Below are 19,570 nucleotides of genomic sequence, written 5' to 3' on the forward strand. Positions count from 1 at the left end.
CAGCACTTTGGGGGGATGTTTGGTACAAAGCGTCAGGAGCACGAGGCCAAGCAGGAAGAGCCAGTTTAGACTGCAACTCTCCTGCCAAGTGAAATTTTAAAGGCACACGAATAGCCCTCGGATTCCTCAGGGATGGATGACTGAGAAGCCTGGAGAGCCCTGCTCCGGTACAGCGTTCATGCGCAGGGGGTCCCCTGCGGGCATCCAGCCACGACTCAGGCTGCTCACCCTGCGAGACATCCCTGCAAGTTGCAATAACCTCCCTTCGCTAAGGAAAACCTTAAGGAATCCGATACAGTTATCGGCTTTCTTTTTTGTTTGTTTTAAAGAAAAGGTATTTCCAACTCAAGAGAATTAAAAGCTGCAGATGCTTGACATAGCGCAGCAGTCTAGTGCATGGGATAATGAACGTTTCTTTATGATACAGGATTTTCAAGAATGCCCAAAACTCCAGTCAACATCCATATCAAAGGGGTAGCAATCCAAAAAGTCCCTGGCTAAACAGGTCAGGGCCTGCCCACAGAAAATGCAAAATGCTTTTTTAAGGGAAGTACAAAGACTAGCTACAAAGCTGGTGTCTCTCTGCAAGCTATACGAGTTACATACCCACACAGCGGGCCAGTGAGAAGAAACTTTAAGCTGATTAAATTAACCATCCCCAAAATGCTCCGGCAAGGCAGGGTACCTGCACGGTACAGTGATTTTTGCTTTGATCTCCAGGAAACGTCTGTTTATTCAAAAGCTCATTTGCTATAGCAACCACAGTTTATAGAAAAGGAGGGAGGGGGAAAAGAATTCCCCGGTGCTTTGCTCAAAAAGTTGTACCACCACTGGCAGAGTCCTGCGGTTAAATACCTGGGGCCAAATGACATTTCAACTAATTTCCAGAGAACCTACAGACTCAATGCTGGAGCATCTCGACAGGCTCCTGCAGGAGGGAGCCCAGGTTTCCTGCCCCGCTCTGTGGATCAGCTGCTGGAGCACGTTGGGTTGTCCAGCAGAGATGCCCACCATCCCCTGGGAGCAGAGATCTCCCACAGAAAAGTTGGAGTTCATCACCCCAAACGAGACTCTCCTCCCCGGTCATCTTATCGCTCCTCTGTCTGCGAGAGGAGATGCTTGGAAGCGGCAGAGATATTCAGAAGCAGGAGATCAAAAGTTCCTCCCTTCCTTTGAGGTCTCAGTCTTTTTGGGTTGTTTTGGAAGGGGGGGGAAAAAAAACCCTCAACCACATAGCCCTCAAGAGGGACACAACACACAAGGTCTGTTATTGTTCATTCCCACATATTGATAGTTAGCAGCGCAAATTCAGCACCACTGATTCCAAGCATTCAAAACCCATACCTTAGTCCCATTCCTCAGTCACAAAATAGCTTTAAAAAGTCCGGTTTTAAAGTTGCATGTACATTGGGTGAGGGGGATTTGCCTTTGTGTTTCCAAGTCCTACATCGCACTTCAGAAAAAAAGACTTTAAAATGTGGCCCAGCCACAAGGACTTAAACCAGACTTTTTTTTTTTTAAATAGCATGAGATTCTCAGCTTTCATTTGGTGCCCCCATTTCCAGCAGCTGGGATTTATGCAGAAGAACATCAAATGCCACAGGGCTTATAATAAAATAAAAATAAAATCATGAAAGCTCCCACCGCTGCAGTTTTGCAAGCCTCCCTTGGCTGTTTTCAACTGGCACAAGACTGCTTGGCCTCTGCCATGAGCAAAGAAAAGAAGATGAGGAGGGAAATGGAACAAGGTAGCTGGTGAGGACACAGCATCTCTGCAGTGTATTTATATGCCAAGGAAGTTCATGCTGGATGCTGTCATCTCACCAGTTATATTCCTGGGGACTCACTGGGGTCCTCCAAGCCCTTGCCTGTGGCTCGCAGCGGGCTTCTGCTCTGTCATGCGCGAGAACCGGGGTTCTCCTTCAGCTTCATGCCGATCAGGTATAAAAGCAAGAGGAATTTGCTGGTTTATGCTTTCATTTCAGTGCTGTGGATTTCAAAACAGCTGCTGTAGAATAAGCCACTTCCCTTTGCACAGAAAGGTTTTTTGCTCCATAAATATTGCATGTCACCTTCTGGTTACTGAAGCGCAAAGCCAAACCCTGGCAGAGAAGAGCCACGGGGACCTAACGCAGCTCAGAGGGACAAGGAAGCCTCTGCAGCAGCAGCCACCACCGAAGGCCAGGTTTCCTCACATATTTTCCTTGTTAGTTCAAGAGTCGGAGAACAGTCAACAGACTGATTTAGCAAGAGCCCTTCTCAGCGCTGAGCCCCTCTCAGCACTGTCGGCTGAGATTGCTTGTGGCACAGACAGAGCCGTAAATTATTCAGAGCCAAAGAGCTCCTGCCATCCAGGAGGTCGGGCACATCTGGACCCCTTGTCAGCCTGTCTGTGTGCTCCCACTCCTGCCCCTTTCTCACTTTGAACATTGTCTTTCCATGCTGGGCTGCAAAGACAAGGAAATCACAGCGGATTGCTGACCAGACACACACCCACAGCAGTTTTACCCAAAGTCTGAGCCACTTGAAGCTAAAAGCGCAGAGTCCATGCACCCACCCATCGTGCAAATGGACCATTTGCAAATGGTCCAGGAAAATGCTGGCTAAAATAACTGCACAGACAGAAATGGGGATGGGACACGACAATGAAAACCGGTGTTCATATTTGGATGCAAATTTTCCCCAGCAGTGCTGGTGACCGAGAAGCGGAAGCCTTTGACTTTAGGGAAAACCTGGTAGCGACTAGAAGCCTTCCAGAAGTATAACAGCCTGGCTTATTTACTTCCCTCAAAGCCAGTAAAACACTACAGCATTAATAAGAACAGCCTGAGCAATGAAATGCAAATGCCACTCAAATGATTAAAGAGAATGATCCTCCTCCCAAAACAATGGACGGGGCTGTAACTTCTACCCTCACGGGAAAGCCTCATACAGGAGGCTCTTGTTCCAATAGCTTCAAAGAGGCTGTTTAATTTTAGTAGGTCGGCAAGCATATGACATTACAAAGCACTTCTTAGACAAAAGCAGAGCCGAGGAGATCTGCAATCCATTTTCCCTACAGGAAGGAAGGCAAAGCTTCCTATTGCAGGGAGGAGGTGGAAGGGGAAAGGGGAGGGGGCTGACATTTTAGAGAGAATGAACAAGGCCAATGTATAAAATTCAGGCAGACCAGGCACAGAGCAGGGAGGTAAAAACAGCAGAACAGGGTGGAATATAAACCGGCCCCATTTCTCACCCAAGCTTGGTATATGTTTGCCTTTTTAATTTTGCCGAGTTTAGTTTTGCTGCAGTTGCAATCTGTCCAAACCCCGAGTCCCCTCCTAGGAGGGACGTTTGCCTTTCACTTCCTTAGAAGGGTACATATTTACTTTGTTCCGTAACGTGCCCAGGGCTCAGCATCATGATTAGCAGCCATCCAAATACCAAGCCTCTGGACAACTTGCAGCCCAGCTCCCTCGAAGCAAGAAGATGCACAGAAGGAAGTGCTCAGCGCTGGGTACTGCAGCCCTCTGAGCGGGGTGTCACAGAGAAGTTGGGGGCTTTACCGATGGATTTTTAAATAAGAAGGGACACTGACCCATGCTGACATTGCAAAAGGTGCTTGCTGAATAAGCACACATTTCCCAGTAAAACAGTACCTCTCCAGCATTGCTTAACCAAGGCATGCACTAGGCACGGGACGCATTATTCCAGCGACAGCCCCGTGGCTTAGCCCACACTCTGGCCTCAGCTCCCCCAGCACAACAGGCAGGGACCGACTGCTCTGACAGCTCGGCTCACACAAGTGCAAGTCTCGAAAGCTGAGATCTCTTAGTGAGATTACCCTGGGAGGCCACGAAGGTATCTGAAGCATTAAAAAGGGGAAGGAAAAAGCAACAGAGCTGCACCCCTTGACACTCCCCTGACTTGCCAGTAGTTACGAGAAGGAGCAGATGAACTGGCCAAGAAGATGGGTTTGAAAATCCTCATATTCACCTGACTTCCACTAACTTGACACAGGCACACTTGCATGCACACAGGCACGCAGTTATTCGAGTCTAGCACAGGGTCAGTATACAAGAGTTCATGCCCTCACCCTCTCCAGCCCCCTGCACCTTTCCCGTAGCAGCACGCAGGAAGGTGCCTTTCATGCTCACCTTCCTCTGCTGCCAGGGACTCAAAGAAAACAGCAGGCAGGGAAAAAAAAAACCCAAAACCATATATATATACACACACACACGCCTGCCAGGCTAGGGGAAAGACATGCAGGAACCTGCTGTTCCAGCCACAGCACAACTAGCCGTTGCACTAACCCGCTGGATTGCATTTTATGTCCCTGTGCCTCCACAGCCATGGAGAACAGAGTTCTTGCTATCAGTTGCCTCTGCATTACAGATGCTGAGCCAGAAATAAGGCACAAATCAAAAAACCAGGGTTACCCTTCCATCTGATCTTTTAAAAGAGGGACTGAGGTGGTGGAAGAGATGCCCTTATCGGTGCTGCATTTTCTACCTTCGCAAACTCCAAATGGTGAAAAAAATCCAACTCCAGTTTTCACTTCACAGTGAAGATCTCTTGATCTTCCCTGGGCTATTTATAAGCAGCTTTAGTTAGAAGACAGTTTGCTCATCAAAGAAAGTGGGGAAAATCCACGCACTGATCACACAGTGAGTAGAACACAGCTTGTGAGTCATTTCTAACTCACATTCATGCTTCAAGCTGCTCCAGAGGTCTTGCTTCGCCATAAATTAGCCATTTCCTCTCTGCAGAGTGAGAAATGCACAGCTGTATAGGTCACACACAGCAACAGCCTCTTACCCAGAGCTTGCCGTCCCAATAAAACGCTCCCAGCAGCTTGACGATGTGCCGGTGATCGCAGGTCGCCAGTATTTCAATCTCCACCATGTAATCCTCCAGTTCATCTTCACTCTTTGTTTCAATGACTTTGGCAGCTGCTAAAGCACCAGTTTCCTTATTCTTAGCCTGCAAGACAAAACCAGCATGAGTACAAAGGTGAGGAGAGCCAGGAGCACACAGTACTTGCACAATTCCTGCTCCTCCAATTCACGCTCTTGGTACCAGCCACAACACAAGCATGGAAACTTCCAGATGCATTTCTGCTTCCTAAACCTGCCCATAGCTTCACAAAGGGGATGAATGCTGCATCAGGGCCTCCTTCCTCCCTCCGGTCTCTAATGCCCACACCACTTCCCATCATGGGGAGAAAGAAGCTTTAGAAAAGGAGATGCATCCTATTGTTTGTAGCATGAAAAGAAAGATGACAGAGGCAAGAAAACCTCAGAGTATAGAGGCTCTCTGATAATAGCATAGGCGATAGCTCCATTTACTAGAAGCACTGAGTACACAGGCAATCCGACCAAATTCACAGTAGAGCTGTGAACCATCTCCACCCTGAACACCCCTGTGCTCCCCTTCCTCACCAGGGCCCTCACCAAGGGAGTTTTCGTAACACATAAGGGGAAACATAGGGATCACCAGCTTGGCAGGTAAAGCAACGAGAAGGGTGCATTTTGATTTCCCAGGACTGGCTGGTACTCCTGGTGTTGTGTATCAGTGAGCTCTTCAGATGGCAGTAAGAAAAATACTACACATGCTCTCCCAGCTGCCCCGTCCCATTTTATATAGTCCCTTTAACCAGCTTAGTCACCAAATAACTAGAAAACCATCAAAACCTCTTTGTCCTAGTGGTTGGAAAACTTTTGCTGACTTTCCCTCTCCATTCCTCACAACAACACAGGAGCGTACCCTTGGGTTAGCAGCTTGCTGACCCCCTTCCCCTGCAAACACCCCTCCCCAAGCAGCTCTCGCTGCCCAGGAAGGGGTCACTGATAGCTGCACAGGGGCTGCTCTGCTTGTAAGTGCCACACGCCAGCAAAAGGCTATTAATGCGGGACTGGAAGCATTTGCAGACATGTTTCTTATCACCCCACTCCTCTTATGCCCCCATCCCACATGGGGAAAAGGCAGCTGATGAAGGGCATGGCTAAAAGGAAGCATCTGTAAGCAGGCAGTGCCAGGCGAGCCTCGGAGCCGCTCCCACGGAGGACCATTTCAGCATCATCCACCCAGCACCGTCCATTGGCTTCTCCCAAAACTGCCAGGGCAAGTTTGCGTTTTGCAAATGCAATTTCCACAAATTGATGCAAAAATTAGAAGTTTGCAACAAAACACCAAAAGGGCGTTTGCGAGACAGTCTGCACACAGGGCTTCACTGTGAGACATGTCACACGCTGGGAGGGGGGCAAGACGGGAGCTGTTGACTCAGGAGCTCCTCGCCATTCCCATAAGTCCATTGAATCAGCAGATCAAGGGACAGGAAAAATCCCTATAGCTCACTCACTCTGCTCCCCACTGGTGCAGGAGAGCCTCCCCAGTGTGATTTTTCCTTCCATCACACCCACTTCGGGCTGCCTCTGCCCCAGGGGAGAAGGTCCCACTGTGGATGTTATCACCGGAGGAGCTGGGCAAGCTCTGCTTGTGACCTTTCTTACCGCTCTGTAGTTTACATATCTGTGTTCGGAAAACCTACATGGGAGCTTACAGGAGGATTAATTCCTAGTATAAACACCGCAAGCTCCACTGAACAGTTTTTTTATAGCTTAGGTGATAGTATAACTGCGTACCAAGGAACAGGCCAGGGAGCAGGGGGAAGGAACAAGGGGAAAACCATACAATGGAGGGAGGAAAAGAAGGGACCCCTGAGTCTCTGCTGGGTTTTGAAGACTTGCTGCATTCACATGAGTTGGCATGGACAGCTGTGTCTTTACCACAGGGAACAAATCCATTTCCATCTGGGCTTGCTGCCCAAATGCAAGACAGCAGCTCCTGCTGGTTTCAGAAGAAATTAGGAGGTTTCTTTTGCTCAGGTTGGTTTGTTTCTTACCAAGTTGCCACCAGATGCCCAGAGGAGGGCACGCGGAGCGGAGCCGGAGGAGATGCGGAGCAGAGCAAGCACAGGGAAAAGCACAGCACTTCCGAATCGGAGCAAACTGTGTTTGCTCTGCACTTACAGCGTTGGGAGAGGTCCAAGGAGGGGGAAGTAAATATTGTGAGAAGAGGTGGGGCTTCCCTTGGAGGTCAGCCATCACATGCTTCCCACCGGCAGGGTCCTGGCCAGCTCAGCCCTTCCAGGATGCTGGGGCCCTGCAGGCACCTAGAAAAACCTGGGAGCAGAGCATGCCCCAGTCCCCCGTGGCATCATCTCCCACTGAGAGGTCTGCACCAACCTGCCCGCACCCCCAAGCCTCGGGGGAGCCACCCCAGCAGCCGTGCTGCCACCTCTCATCCCCTCCCGGGCTTGCGAAGGCAGGCAGAGGCACTGGCTGCTGAGCTGGAGGACATGGCTTTGCAAACCGGGCTGCAAGATGTGGGTGGGGCAGCGACCACAGCCCACGCATTCTCTGTGGCAGCCTGACCTCATTCATTGTTACTCCTACAACCAGCGGGTGAGCAACCCAGCAACCCCCAGCGATCGCTTCCTTTCTAGATATGAGCCTGTGTACACCCCGCCTGATGTTCAGTCTTTAAAGATGTGCATAACAGAGTTAGCTGCTGCCTTTCTCCACCACTTTGGACTGTCCCGAATGAGAGTGTTTACCCAGCCATCTCCATTTCCTCATCCATTCTAGCAGGGGACGCAGCTTGGGGAGGGAGGGGACCCCGTGAGCTCCGCGAGGTGGGCTTCCACCCCAAAGGGGGAGGAGCACTGCACTGTCCCACGTCCCCCCACGCCAGCCAGCACAGGGAGGTCACGCTGCTAGCTCACACCAGCAGAAGCGAGACCACCACCTCCAAGGAGAAGTCAGCTCAGGACATCACGAACTCATGATGCAAGAGCATGAGCTTTTGAAACAGCAAGCTCTCCCGGGTAGGGATGCCACGGGGATGGTGTAGGCACGAACCCTGTACTTTCCGTGGCCCTGTCACATGTCACCGCTACAACTGAGTGCACTCACGGCACTTCCCAGAAGGGACCAAAAAGCCTCACAGGCCCATGGTACGGCAGAAGAAGCTGAAGTAGGAAGGGGACCTGAGACCATGAGGTCAGTAGGAGATTCTGGAAAATTAATCTCCTCCGGCATGGCCCGCTGTAGTGTGGAGAGGAGACTGGTTGCCCCACACAGCTGCCTTTGAGAGGACCAACACTCGGACAGGGTGGAGAGCTCATCCCCTCCCGAGTTGTCCATGGCCCCTCCGAGACCTAACCCAGTCTGTAGCGTTTCTACCATACAAGATGGAGGGAGATGCACACCGGCTGACGTGGGCGCTCCTGAACTGAGCTCAGCAAGTCACGTTTGTCATCGCAAGAGCTTCGGAAATCCAAGGAGCTTCTGCCCATTTCTCCACCTTCCCTTTCTCTCCATCTGCTTGTCCTCCAGTCCTGACGCCAGGCTACAGCCACATTCCCGGCGGCCTCCCTGGGAATGGCAGCTGCCTGCCATCAGGCAGATGGCTGCATCGCAGCCCCTCACAGCAGCCAGCCAGCTCTGAAAGCTGCTCGCAGCAAGCCAGATTCGTACAGGCAGTGTCAGATTTTGGCCAAGTACACCGGGTGGTCTCTCTGTAACTAACGTCTGGCAATTTCCTTTAGCTTCTCTGCTGGTATTTTCCTGCATACTATGTATTACAACAGAGATATTCTTCCAGGAAGGTTTGTTTGGATCCTAAATAGGCCAAATGCTTATGTTGCCAGCCTTGGGAGCCAGCTTCAGACATCCCAGGCATGAGATGATGCTTTAGGGTTTGAAGCCCTTTCCTGATTTCTGCTTATCTTTGTACAATAGATCAGAATCTGCCCCAAGACATTAGCATAAAGCAAAACACAGGCCGCTCTGACCCCAAAAAGCCAAGCCAGCAATTAGGCAGAAGGAACCAGCACCTCCAAGTCTGCAGCCTGCAGGCCTGGACGATACCCCTCCCAGCAAGGGGACGCACAGCACCAGGCCGAGAAGAGGCAGCATCTGCTGCTCGCTCTCCAAGAGCTGCGGGAGGGAAGAAAAGGGTTGCCACCAGCCTCTCTGCAACTTCACCTCTGCCTGGAGCTTCACTGGGGGTCATGCCCTCACCTTGCAGCAAGGGAAATGAAAACTTCTCTCATGGTGGGGGTTTTGTTTGTCTTTAAATCCCAAAGAAAGGAACAGACAATGATATGGAGGAAAGAAGAAAACCAAGAACTATCAAGAGTTCTTGAGTCAAGAACTCTCAAGAGTCAACCCTAGGTTGACTCACCAACAGTGAGTTTGTTAGACCACCACATAATTTGAAATGCAGTCCTGCAAAATACACAGTTTGAATTACAAATCCAAAATCTTCTGCAAACCCCAGCCTAATTACAGGGTCTCCAACCCAGCAAAAGTCCATGGAGAATGCAGAGATGGGGAGAGAGCTTCTGTTCTCGGGTAAAACACTCCCAAATGTGCAGCCTTTGAGGAATTCGTGGTGGTTCCCATTTTTTCCAGTGAAATTTGGGGACAGAAGTGAAAGAACTACCCAGATGGCAAGATCCCAATAACAGAAGCTGTTTGATGCCAGTCTGTGGCCTATGGTTGGTCAGTCAAAAGCACGCATCCAGTTCCATCTTTTAGCTCCTCCATTCCTGGGCATTTTAATGCCATGGATAATTTGTCCCTGGAGTGCTAATTAGCACCAAAAAACATAGAGCAGACAGCTGCCAGCAGAGTGCCCAGGATGTGCTGCTGAACTACAGTTAGAGTCATTACAGTCTTGGCATTTAAAACCTGAAAAGCCCTTATGGCCACTACCAGCCTTTGTGCAAATCAACGCACCGCACAGACCACGGCTGACAGGTCTATGCAGAAACAGGAACGGAACATGCATTCCACAAAAGAAAACGTATCAAATAAGAGTTATCCAGTAAACCACTTCCAGAAAGCCATGCCAGGAGCCAAGCAGGATGCAAAGCAAAGGATCTTGCTGGAGTCCTCTGGAGCAAGATGGGTGCTGGACACGCTACTGCCAAACACACTGGGAATAACAGGGAATACGGGATGAGTAGGATTACTCCTAGAAGGCAGAGGCACAGAAAAACTACTGCTCAGCTTATGGATTTAAGGGGCGAGAGGTGCCTGTTCAGGTGATAGAAGAGGCTGTTTGGCCTTTGCCTGTGACTCACCCTCCGAGCTATTGTGAAATCCAGATTGTGACAAACACAGGAACTATTTTAAGCCTTTAAAGAACATATTACCGGAAGGCTGGATTGTTCGGTCCTTCCTCAGGCAGGACTGCCACTGAAGGCATGGCCAGTTTCTAGGTGAGGCAGAGGAAAACCCTGCATGAACTCACTCTCACTCACTAGTCGAAAGAAGAGAGCTAGCACCTAGAGCACCCCGATTGCTTTGTCTAGGCTTGCTTGCCCACAGTATCCTCCCAGGCCAAGAGATGATCCTTTTTAAGCTGGACTGCCATATCGTGCCACCACATTTTTGGTGTGAGCTACTCTCCCCATCCTTGTAAGTCTTCTCTCCATGCCAGGAGAGCTGATGCTTGAGATAGCGCTGAGTTAGAGAACCAGGAGTAAAAAGCCCGGTGCTTTCAGTGAATGCTGTATTTGGGGGTTGATAGTTCTGACTTCCCACACACACCCGCCGTGCACTATATTCCTGTTGTGTGTCTTTGTACGCAAGCAACTGCTCGCTCCAATATTTCTCAGGGATTGCATAATGATTAACGGCCTTCCGATGAACTTTGCCTGAGCTGTCTGCATCAATAAACAAGCACAGGGTAGACAGCCTCGAGTCAGCGCTCGTATTATTGTCAAATAATCAATGGGAGCTGAAATGAGTTCCATGCCCAACAAGGCCCCTAGAGCCACTTCAGTTTGTCACCATAAATGAAGCCTGTTTTGGGTTTTTTTTGGAAACGCTGAATTCAGCCCTTGGTACCACCCAGCAGAGCGGGTGATGACAAACAGGCACGGGCGCAGCGGTACGGCTGGCACAGCCCTGGTCTAGCAGCCCTCGGTACACACTGCAGCCTGCGCAGAGCTGCGTCCCTCGGGCGTTGGGTCGGGCAGGGCTCCGACCGCACCGGGCTGGACCAGTGCTGCTGCTCTGGCAGCTGTGGCAACACTTTTGCAAGGGCTAGGGGGAAGTGGAAGTGGCTTGCAAAACAAGGCGAAAAGCGTTAGTTAAAAAAAAAAAAAAAAGGCAGAAACGCCTTCCTCTGGCTTGACAAGCTAGAGGCAAGGGAAAGTAACACCACCAGAGAGCTCAAGTTATGGCCGAGGACTTTTCTGTGTAGACGTGCCAAAAAAAAGGTGTGACCAAAGCATAGCACACACACCTTTTCTTGCCTTAAAAGCTCAGCAACAGCCCAGCAGAAGGGGGTGAGAGATAACAAGCCCAAGCAGCAGTACGTTAGTCAAGGAGCAGAAAAGCGCCACACAAAGCTTCAGACCTTGCACCCAACACCCAGCAGACAAGAGGCTTCTTTGCTGGTATGCCACACTGTAACCCACCTACAGAAACTGAGCTGACCTCATGGTCCCGGCACGAGTGAGAGATGAACAAAAACCCATGCAAGGTTTGAAGAAAGGAAAGATCTATGTTGATCCAACATCTTCAGCCTACGTAGACCTAGAGCATGAGACATCCTTCAAGTCACTGGTCCCCTGGAAGAGCACAGTGCTCCAAGTGAAGCACTCCTGCCCTGGTCTTCACTCAGTCAATGCCACGACATTGAAAAATAAATTAAAATGGGAGGAAAAGAGCCATGCAACCACTTCTGAGTTTCCTAGCAACTTTCTGCAACAAATTTGGTACATAGAGAGCTAAGGGCTGAGCAGTGGGCTGAATGGCTAGTGTGCCTGAGAGCCAGGGAACAGGCCTTAGATGGGCAGTGGTAGTATGCACGTCTGTCTGTCTGTCAGCCCTTTCACACTGTGCTAGAAAAGCATCAGATAAGCAAGGCCCTTGCAGAAAAATAAAAAAAACTGATCAGACCTTTGCTACCTCCATAGCACAAGCCTGCCTGGGGCAGACACCCCAGCAGCATGCCTGTGATTGCCCGCGATTGTCAAGAGAGAAATGCAGGGCAGGCAGCAACTCCGCGATGCCAACAGATGCAAGCACTGAGGTCCACCAACATCAGCTGGCTTTGCTGGGGCACAACTTCCTTCACTGTCTCTCCTGTCTACTGAAATACCACACAAACATTTTGGTTGGTTAAATAAGGACATGAGCCATAAGGACAGGAGTACAGGTAGCTGTCAGGGAATTGCACAAGAAGGGAAAATGTCAGGAAGGTTTCCACATGTTGGACGGGAAGAGCACTCTGTTTTGAAGAGCAGACATTCAGAGGGTGGAAGCGTGGTGCTTTTCTATAGCCAAGTCAACAAAACCCACAGGAGACAGAAGCCGGTTAATCCAACTCCAGCAGCACTAGTGCCATCGCTCTGCTCTTCACAAGGGGTACGCTGCCCCTTCCAAACCCACATCCTGGAGGGAACATGCACAGACACCGCTCTTAAAAGTATTAATTTTAACTGCACTCTTCCCTCTTCAATTGGAGCAAAGCAGCTCTGGCAACCGGGTGATGCTCGGGCCCAGCCGCCGAGCCGGACGGGCTACACTGAGCAAGGCAGCAGTTCACTGTGCCGTGTTTTGCAGTGCTCAACCCTGGCACACCAATAGGTGTGCAATCACTCCAATCACTTCAACAGGCAAGTTTATTAAAAATTTACCTGTTATTTCATTATTTTAAAGATTTTTTTTTTTTTTAAGTGACTTTGCTCTCCATAGCTGAATTCCGTTTCACGCAGGATTTCAGGGTGAGCGAGGCTGGCAGTGCTGGTGGATGGGAGGGTAGCACAGCCATCCGCTGCACGCAGGCAGAACCCCTGAGGACCCCTGACTGCGTATGCCAGTGAGGGTGGGTTTGACCTGAGACCCATGAGAAGAACCCCAGATTTACAGACAGCAGCACGTCAAAGATGAGAAAAAGAACATTTTTTTTTTCCAAGGAAACTGCACACTCAAGAAAAAAATAATTAAAAAAAAAATCATGAGACATACTGGGCAGGGATTTTTCTAAGGAACAACAATTGCCACGTGCTTGAGGGTGAAAGGCTCAAAGCCTTCAGCTAAGCTTTCTCTTCCATGCAGCTGCCCACAGCTCCCACTGTCAGCAGTATTGCCGAGCTCTGGGCCACGACACTGAAGTCATTATCAAAATATTTAGGCCATGGAGAGCTATCCCTCTCCCTGCCACACAGATACAGCCACGGCTCCGCAGAGTGCAGGACAAGCTTCACTTGAACTTCAGCAGGGATGGAGCATCACACGTTTCAGTGAGCTTAAAGTGAACATCAAGTTTAAAGTTCAACCAGGTTTAATATTGTTGGGCCACCGCTCTCTATATAAAGGAATGGTGTTTTCCCCTTCCTCTTCTCTCCCCAGCTGAAACATTTTAAGAAAACCCTTCAGCTATTCTAAGGGACAAGGCCATGATTTGATCCTACAATTGGTTTTTAATGTTTTTTGTGGCCATAGTTACAATCAACTTAAGCTCCCCCCTCCCTTTTTTCCTTCCTCTCTGTCTCTTTTTTTTTTTTTTTTTAAGCTAACCCAGCTGATTAGCATCTCTCTGTGACACCCTTTCCAGGAATTACATGTTAAATCCCTCATGAATCAAACGGACAAGAGCTGAGCCCCAGTCACTTGAGCCAACTCATGCAAAACCAGAGCAGTGTAGGTTCGGCTGGCAAGCAGAGAGAGGTCTGCAAGTGACAGGGACGGTCTCGTGACTTCGAACGGGCCCATCGCTGTGAAAGCCAGGCTTATAAGGCAGCTGCACAACATTTAACAATTAGTCTTTTATTACCCAAATTTCAAAACAGAGCATTTATAGTCCACAGTGTGTACAGCACTAATACCACCATAATAGATCAGATAAGATACAGCTTAAAAAGCTGAATTTGGGTTAAGAAGAAAGAACAACAACAACATAAAAGGCGCGCTTATGAGTTGCTGTGGCATGGGGTTCAGCGTTATCTCTCTGGGAGCCGGCATGAAGAGCCGTTTGAAGGCAAGTTCAAGTGAACAAACCCCTTTTCCGCCGCGCTGGGGGCTGCGGGTAGCACGGCAGCCCACACTCCCGCAGGGGACAGCCCGTCCCCACCCTGCGAGGAGAAAGCCTTATCAGGGAGCCAGCATCCCCATCAGCGTGCACTGGGAAGTGGAGATAGCATTGCACAAGAGGCATGAGCGCAGCAAAACAATCCCACCATGAGAAAAGCAGCTAGTCCCAGGGCTTCTTCCAGCAGAGCCCACGCTTTTGTAAGATCAAGTCCATCCCCTGCTAGCTCGTGACTTCTCAATGCCCAGAAGAGCCCTTGCATATCTGTTCCCACTGACATCAATGCAACTACCTGTAACAGTAAATACTGCACCAACTAACGGGTTTTGCAGGACTGCACTGCTGGCTTTGCTCTGAGCATCTGCAAGGCCCCGAGGTCAGCACGGCTTTGCTTCAGCAAAAGCTCACAGGGGTGCCACTACCACTTCTCCCTCCCTGCACACGCAAACAGATGTCGACTTTGAACCAATAAAACCACAGCCATACATTTTATGAATTGTATCTTAGGTGTTTTTGAAGAAAAATAACTCTGCTTTCTTTAAGGCTGTTTGGAAAGGGTCTGAGTCGGGAACTTGTATTTTTATATGCCCACAAACCTAGAGGTGCTGCAGACTTCCCAGGCTAGCACACACTGATCACAGCTCCCAACTGCTGGCCTAATGACTGATTTAAGATCATCGATGTAATGAGCTTTGGATGAGGGGGGTAACAAAGCGTACTTGGCATGCAGTGGGCTGCTGTCTATGGGCTGCTATTGCTTCTTTATCATACCCCCTGGACCTACCAAAACCAAGACATTGATAGAATGAGAGCTAGAAAGAAACAGTTTCTCCCCACCCCCTTCCTACTTTTCAGCTTCATTACCCTCTGCAATGTGTTTCACTGTTTCCTCATACAATCAGGTCCTCTTTTGCTGAAAAAAAGTCTTTGTATAAAATTAGGGAAATCCCAGTAGTTTCCACTGGCTGCAGGTTTCATAAGGTCTGCTGTATATCTTTCGGGCTCCACTAAAGCCCGAATTATTTTTAATATTTAAAGCCCTGATTATTTTTAATTAATATATATATTTAAACTAAGCCTGTCCTACTTTTGTAAATGCTGTGTCAAGCCAATTCCAGTTTGCTCAGCTGAGTGCATGGGAGTCCAAGACACAGCTCCCTGACAGTGTTCTGCAAGGCAGTAACACTCCCCAATAAAACCATTACATGGCTGAGCCCTCCTTCCTGCTGCTCAAACCTGTGTCATAAGAACAAAACCTACTAAAACGAGCACATTTTTATTTCTATCCACATCTAAATTTCTCCCAGGTCAGAGTACTCAGTGTACAAATCCCATCCTTTGGCACTGCTCAGGGACGACAGGCTCTTCGGGGTGAGTACAACATATGGCGAATAGGGCAGGATGCAGGCACAGGCGGATTATATCCTCTCCCCGTGCTTCCGTATGTGGAAAAGAGGCGGAAAACAGGCAGGAACTTCATTCAAACATCCTGAAACTCTCATGGCCATACAAACACTCTGACTTGCTTTACATGATCGCTTTTGTGTGAAGAGCAAATTGACTTTAAAGTGACTTCAAGAGAATGATTAAAATTGTTCATTGCGTCTTGACCACCTACGTCCTCTTTGCGCACAAGCAGGTTGGTCGGTTTGTTTGGGGCAAGCCTCTTCTTTTCACATTCTCCATCACCACCATGGGTAGTGCTCCAGATTTAGAAAGACAAAGGAATACCGTACGCAAGTTAAATCTTAGCATGGCAGAAAACTACTTCTCTGCAATAACGCTACTGGTTATTAACGCTACTAAAATAAGGCTTTATAGTTCATGGCACCCAAATAATTTGGGATTCCTAAACAAACAAACAAAACCTTGTGCAAGAACTCTTCAAAAACCAACCATGTCCATTCACCAACCAGGATGGAGAACAGGCGGAGAAGAGAGCAAAGAAGATGGAGAATTAAAACTTTACTAAGAAGAATAAAATAGCCGCCCTTTGATTTCTGTCACAGCGTTAACCCCCACCCCCTGATCAACCATGTTAAAAACATCTCAAAAGCAAACAGTTGTCTACACGTACTAGTTATAGACGGAGTGAACTTCTGGTTATAAACACATGGCCTGCACTGTGTCATTTACTATAATCCACATTCTCATTTGGGTTGAAATGGGGATCAAGGGAGATGGAAGTAGTTGGAGATGAGGAGATGTTACAATCTGACAGGCTGACATCCTTAGCCTACAATACATAGAGTTACTCTGATGATTTTAGTATTGGTGCAAGGCTGCAGTTAATAGCAGAGGCATTCAGGTATGACAATGGACTTAAGAACCAGGACAGCCACTTATAGTTTTATTCTGAAAAGTTATCTATTTTGGATATATTATACACACTTTAAATAGAGAGAATTTAAATCAGTTGTTCTTCTAAGCTTTCATTTGTCTCAGAAGCCTATTAACTTGTTTTACAATGTTTACCTCATTCCTGTCATTGCATGGGAAACCTAAGCAAATGTAAGCAAATAATTACCTAGGAGAAGAGTGAACGTTGCTATATACAAACGGGTTTCCAATGCACAACACCGAGTAAACCGGTAACAGAAGCACTGAGTACTACTGGTGCTACTTTTGGAAGGATAAATATATTGGGGATTTAAATATGATTTTTAGGAATTGCATTTTGTTAGAAGAAAGGATCCTTCACCAAAGACTTCCACTCAATGGATACTTAGGGCCAATTTTTTAGAGAGTTTCTATCAAGTAACATGATAGAGACAACAAACAGATACAACAAATCCCAGGACATTGTGTTAAAACACCTCCGTCCTGACCTGCAACCAACCAGCTCCCTGCCTGGCCACCTCTTTAGGTACTACTTATTTCTCAATTCTGAAAAGGCAACACCTTTTTAAATGATCTAATGAGACCATCAAAAACTAGCTGCCAAACAGCTAATTCACAACCCCGGTTCCAAATTATGTTTGTAACGCAGGTTGCCCAGGGAGGCTGGATCCCCAGCGGGCTCCTCCAGCCAGCCCCAAGCAGAAGTCTCTTCTCTCAACTGTTGCACAGGAGACCAGAGTATTTCAGAGCCAGTAACAGCAAGAACGCTGTTGCTTTGGAGTGCAAAGTACAGTGGGTATTTGGCCTTTAAAACCCTGGTCCTTTAACGTAAAGGTTAAACTTTCATAGCACTGGACATGTCCCCACTCTTAAAGAGCTGGGCTCCTCTAAGTTTCCTGCCGGCGAGGACCACAGGAACACAAATAATGTCACCCCTGGAGGCTTGCAAAACTTGGAGGCAGCCCCGAGACCGCTGACTTCCAAGAAACCTCCCTCCATTCATTGCACCGACAGGCTTGGCAAGAAACACCTCGTCGCCTTACAAATGCATCGCTCTGAAAACAGGCGATTTAAGGGCAAAAGAAAAAAAAAAAAAAGCTCCTCTCCCTCCTTTTCCCTGCCCCAAGCAAAGCGTTGCACTCCCACCCCCCCAGGTGACTCGCTGTCTTTGCCCCCGTCCCTCCCCTTCCCAGCGGCGCAGCTAACGGGATGCGCGGAGCCGGCCCCCGGTCCCGCACGGGTTTTTTTCCCCGCAGACGGCTTCCAGGTTGGCTTAGCAAGGGGGAGCCCGCAAAGGAGCCCCCAGACTGCGGGAGGAGGCACCGCCACCCCCGCGGGGCCGCAGGTGCTTCGCCCCGCGCCGCGGACCCACCTTGTAGACCTTGCCGAAGGCGCCGTCGCCCAGCTCCCCCACCACCTCCCACACCTCGCCGGGGTCCAGGTCGCGGCGGACGTGCTCGTACTCCTTGGACCGCCGCTTCTCGAAGGTGGAGAGGCGCAGGATGCGGCGGAAATTAGCGAAAGCCATGCCGGAGCGCTGCGCGGCGGGGCTGCCGAGGAGCCGCGGCCCGGCGGCGGCTGGGGAGCTGCGGGGAGCTGCCGGCGGCCGCCTCCCGCGCCCGCCCCGGGGGAGGACGGAGCCACTGCGCGCCCGGGGGAGCGGCGAGGCGGGGAGCGGGGCCGCCTCCAGCCGCGCACATGGAGCCGGCACCGCTCCACCTGCTGGCCTGGCTGCCGCCGCCCCGCGCCATTGGCCGGCCGCCCCCCTGCGCCCGCCCCGCCCGGCACGGCCCGGGCACGGCACGGCACGGCTCGGCTCAGCCGGGGCACGGCACGGCACGGCTCGGCTCAGCCAGGGCCCAGCCCGGCCCGGCTCAGCCGGGGCACGGCACGACTCGACATGGCTCAGCCAGGGCCCAGCCCAGCCCGGCATGGCTCAGCCGGGGCACGGCACGGCCCGGCACGGCCCGGCTCAGCCAGGGCACGGCACGCTGCAGCGTGGTATGGCACAGCCCGGCTCGGTTCGGCCCCGCCGACGAGCCATGTCCCTGAGCGAGGCGGGGAGTCGCGTATTTCCCCCCCCAGCCCCCCGCCCCCCAGCACAGCAGGAGGAGGCCAGAGCGTCAGAGGACGATGCTAAATACAAATAACACAGGAGACCTGGAAGGAAAGGTCTGGAACTCCTCAGCGGCTGCTGTCATGTCCCGCCTGCTCAGCCCGGCACAGGGAGCGCGGCGAGCCAACAGCACCTGCACGGGCTGTGCTTCGCCTCATGGGCTGCGCTGCTGCGGGCCGGGCAAAGAGACACATCTCCGAGTGTAAAAACATAATCCTAAACTGCCTTGGCAACAGAGCGACGTTTCCTTCTTCCCCCAGTTCATCTCATGCGAAAACAGCCGAACACAAATATTGTAAAAACTCCCGGTAGCAGGAATTCGAGTGTATCAGCACCACGGGCACCCGCCATGAATTTGTTTTAGAGAGGATGTGACCCAACTGGTGGCAAGTGTGAAGGTTTGCATCCCCTCCCTGGCAAAACTTCAAATCCTCTGAAAAACCGACTTGAAATCGAGTATTAAATGGGGACATCTAGGGGAAATACCCGACGGTGCAGCCACGCTTGGCAACATCTCTGTGACAGAAGGCTTAGTGGTAAGCGGTTGTCCGGGCAAACTCCAGTGGTACCAACACCGCTCACACCAGCACGTGTATTTTGCCCCTCACACACGTCCCATTAACGAGCCGAGGGTGGAGGTACAGGAGGGGGTGCGTTTGCACACTCCATCCTAACGTGTAATGCAGCCGAAACTCAGCACAGGCTCTTGCTTTGAGAACGTCTGGGCTTGGTGATTTCTCATTAGTTCCCTGATATATTATACCCTAGAGCATGGGGGCTGATCGTCGCCTCTCGTTGTCTTTGCTGTTAAGAAAAAAATGGGTTTATCCTGGTATGATCAGCCCTCACATTATTAGGAATTTCTCAATACCGATGCTTTAAATACTATTTAAAACTCTGGTTCCTGGAAATTTGTGGCTGTATGAGAATTTCAGCTGCCTTTTTTTAAGAAAGTTTCGTGTTCCCCTACTTCTTCCCTTCTCCCCGCTGAGTTGTGGGAAAAACAAGCTGAAAATGCGA

General features: G+C 50.1%; 1 protein-coding gene across 1 annotated transcript in view; it reads right to left on the reverse strand.

Moving 5' to 3' along the window:
• STK10 (serine/threonine kinase 10) overlaps window positions 1–18,132 on the reverse strand; it is a 52,375-nt gene extending 34,243 nt beyond the window's left edge. Inside the window, exons 1-2 of the mRNA XM_075509787.1 lie at window positions 17,807–18,132; window positions 4,798–4,962 (exon numbers count right to left, since the gene is read on the reverse strand). Of these exons, the coding sequence (XP_075365902.1) occupies window positions 4,798–4,962; window positions 17,807–17,962 (321 nt within the window). The 5' untranslated portion in view covers window positions 17,963–18,132. The remainder of the gene's footprint in view (window positions 1–4,797; window positions 4,963–17,806) is intronic.
• Between the last annotated feature and the right edge of the window lie 1,438 nt (window positions 18,133–19,570).

This window comes from Mycteria americana, chromosome 8, assembly GCF_035582795.1.
Source record: "Mycteria americana isolate JAX WOST 10 ecotype Jacksonville Zoo and Gardens chromosome 8, USCA_MyAme_1.0, whole genome shotgun sequence".
Lineage (NCBI taxonomy): Eukaryota > Metazoa > Chordata > Aves > Ciconiiformes > Ciconiidae > Mycteria > Mycteria americana.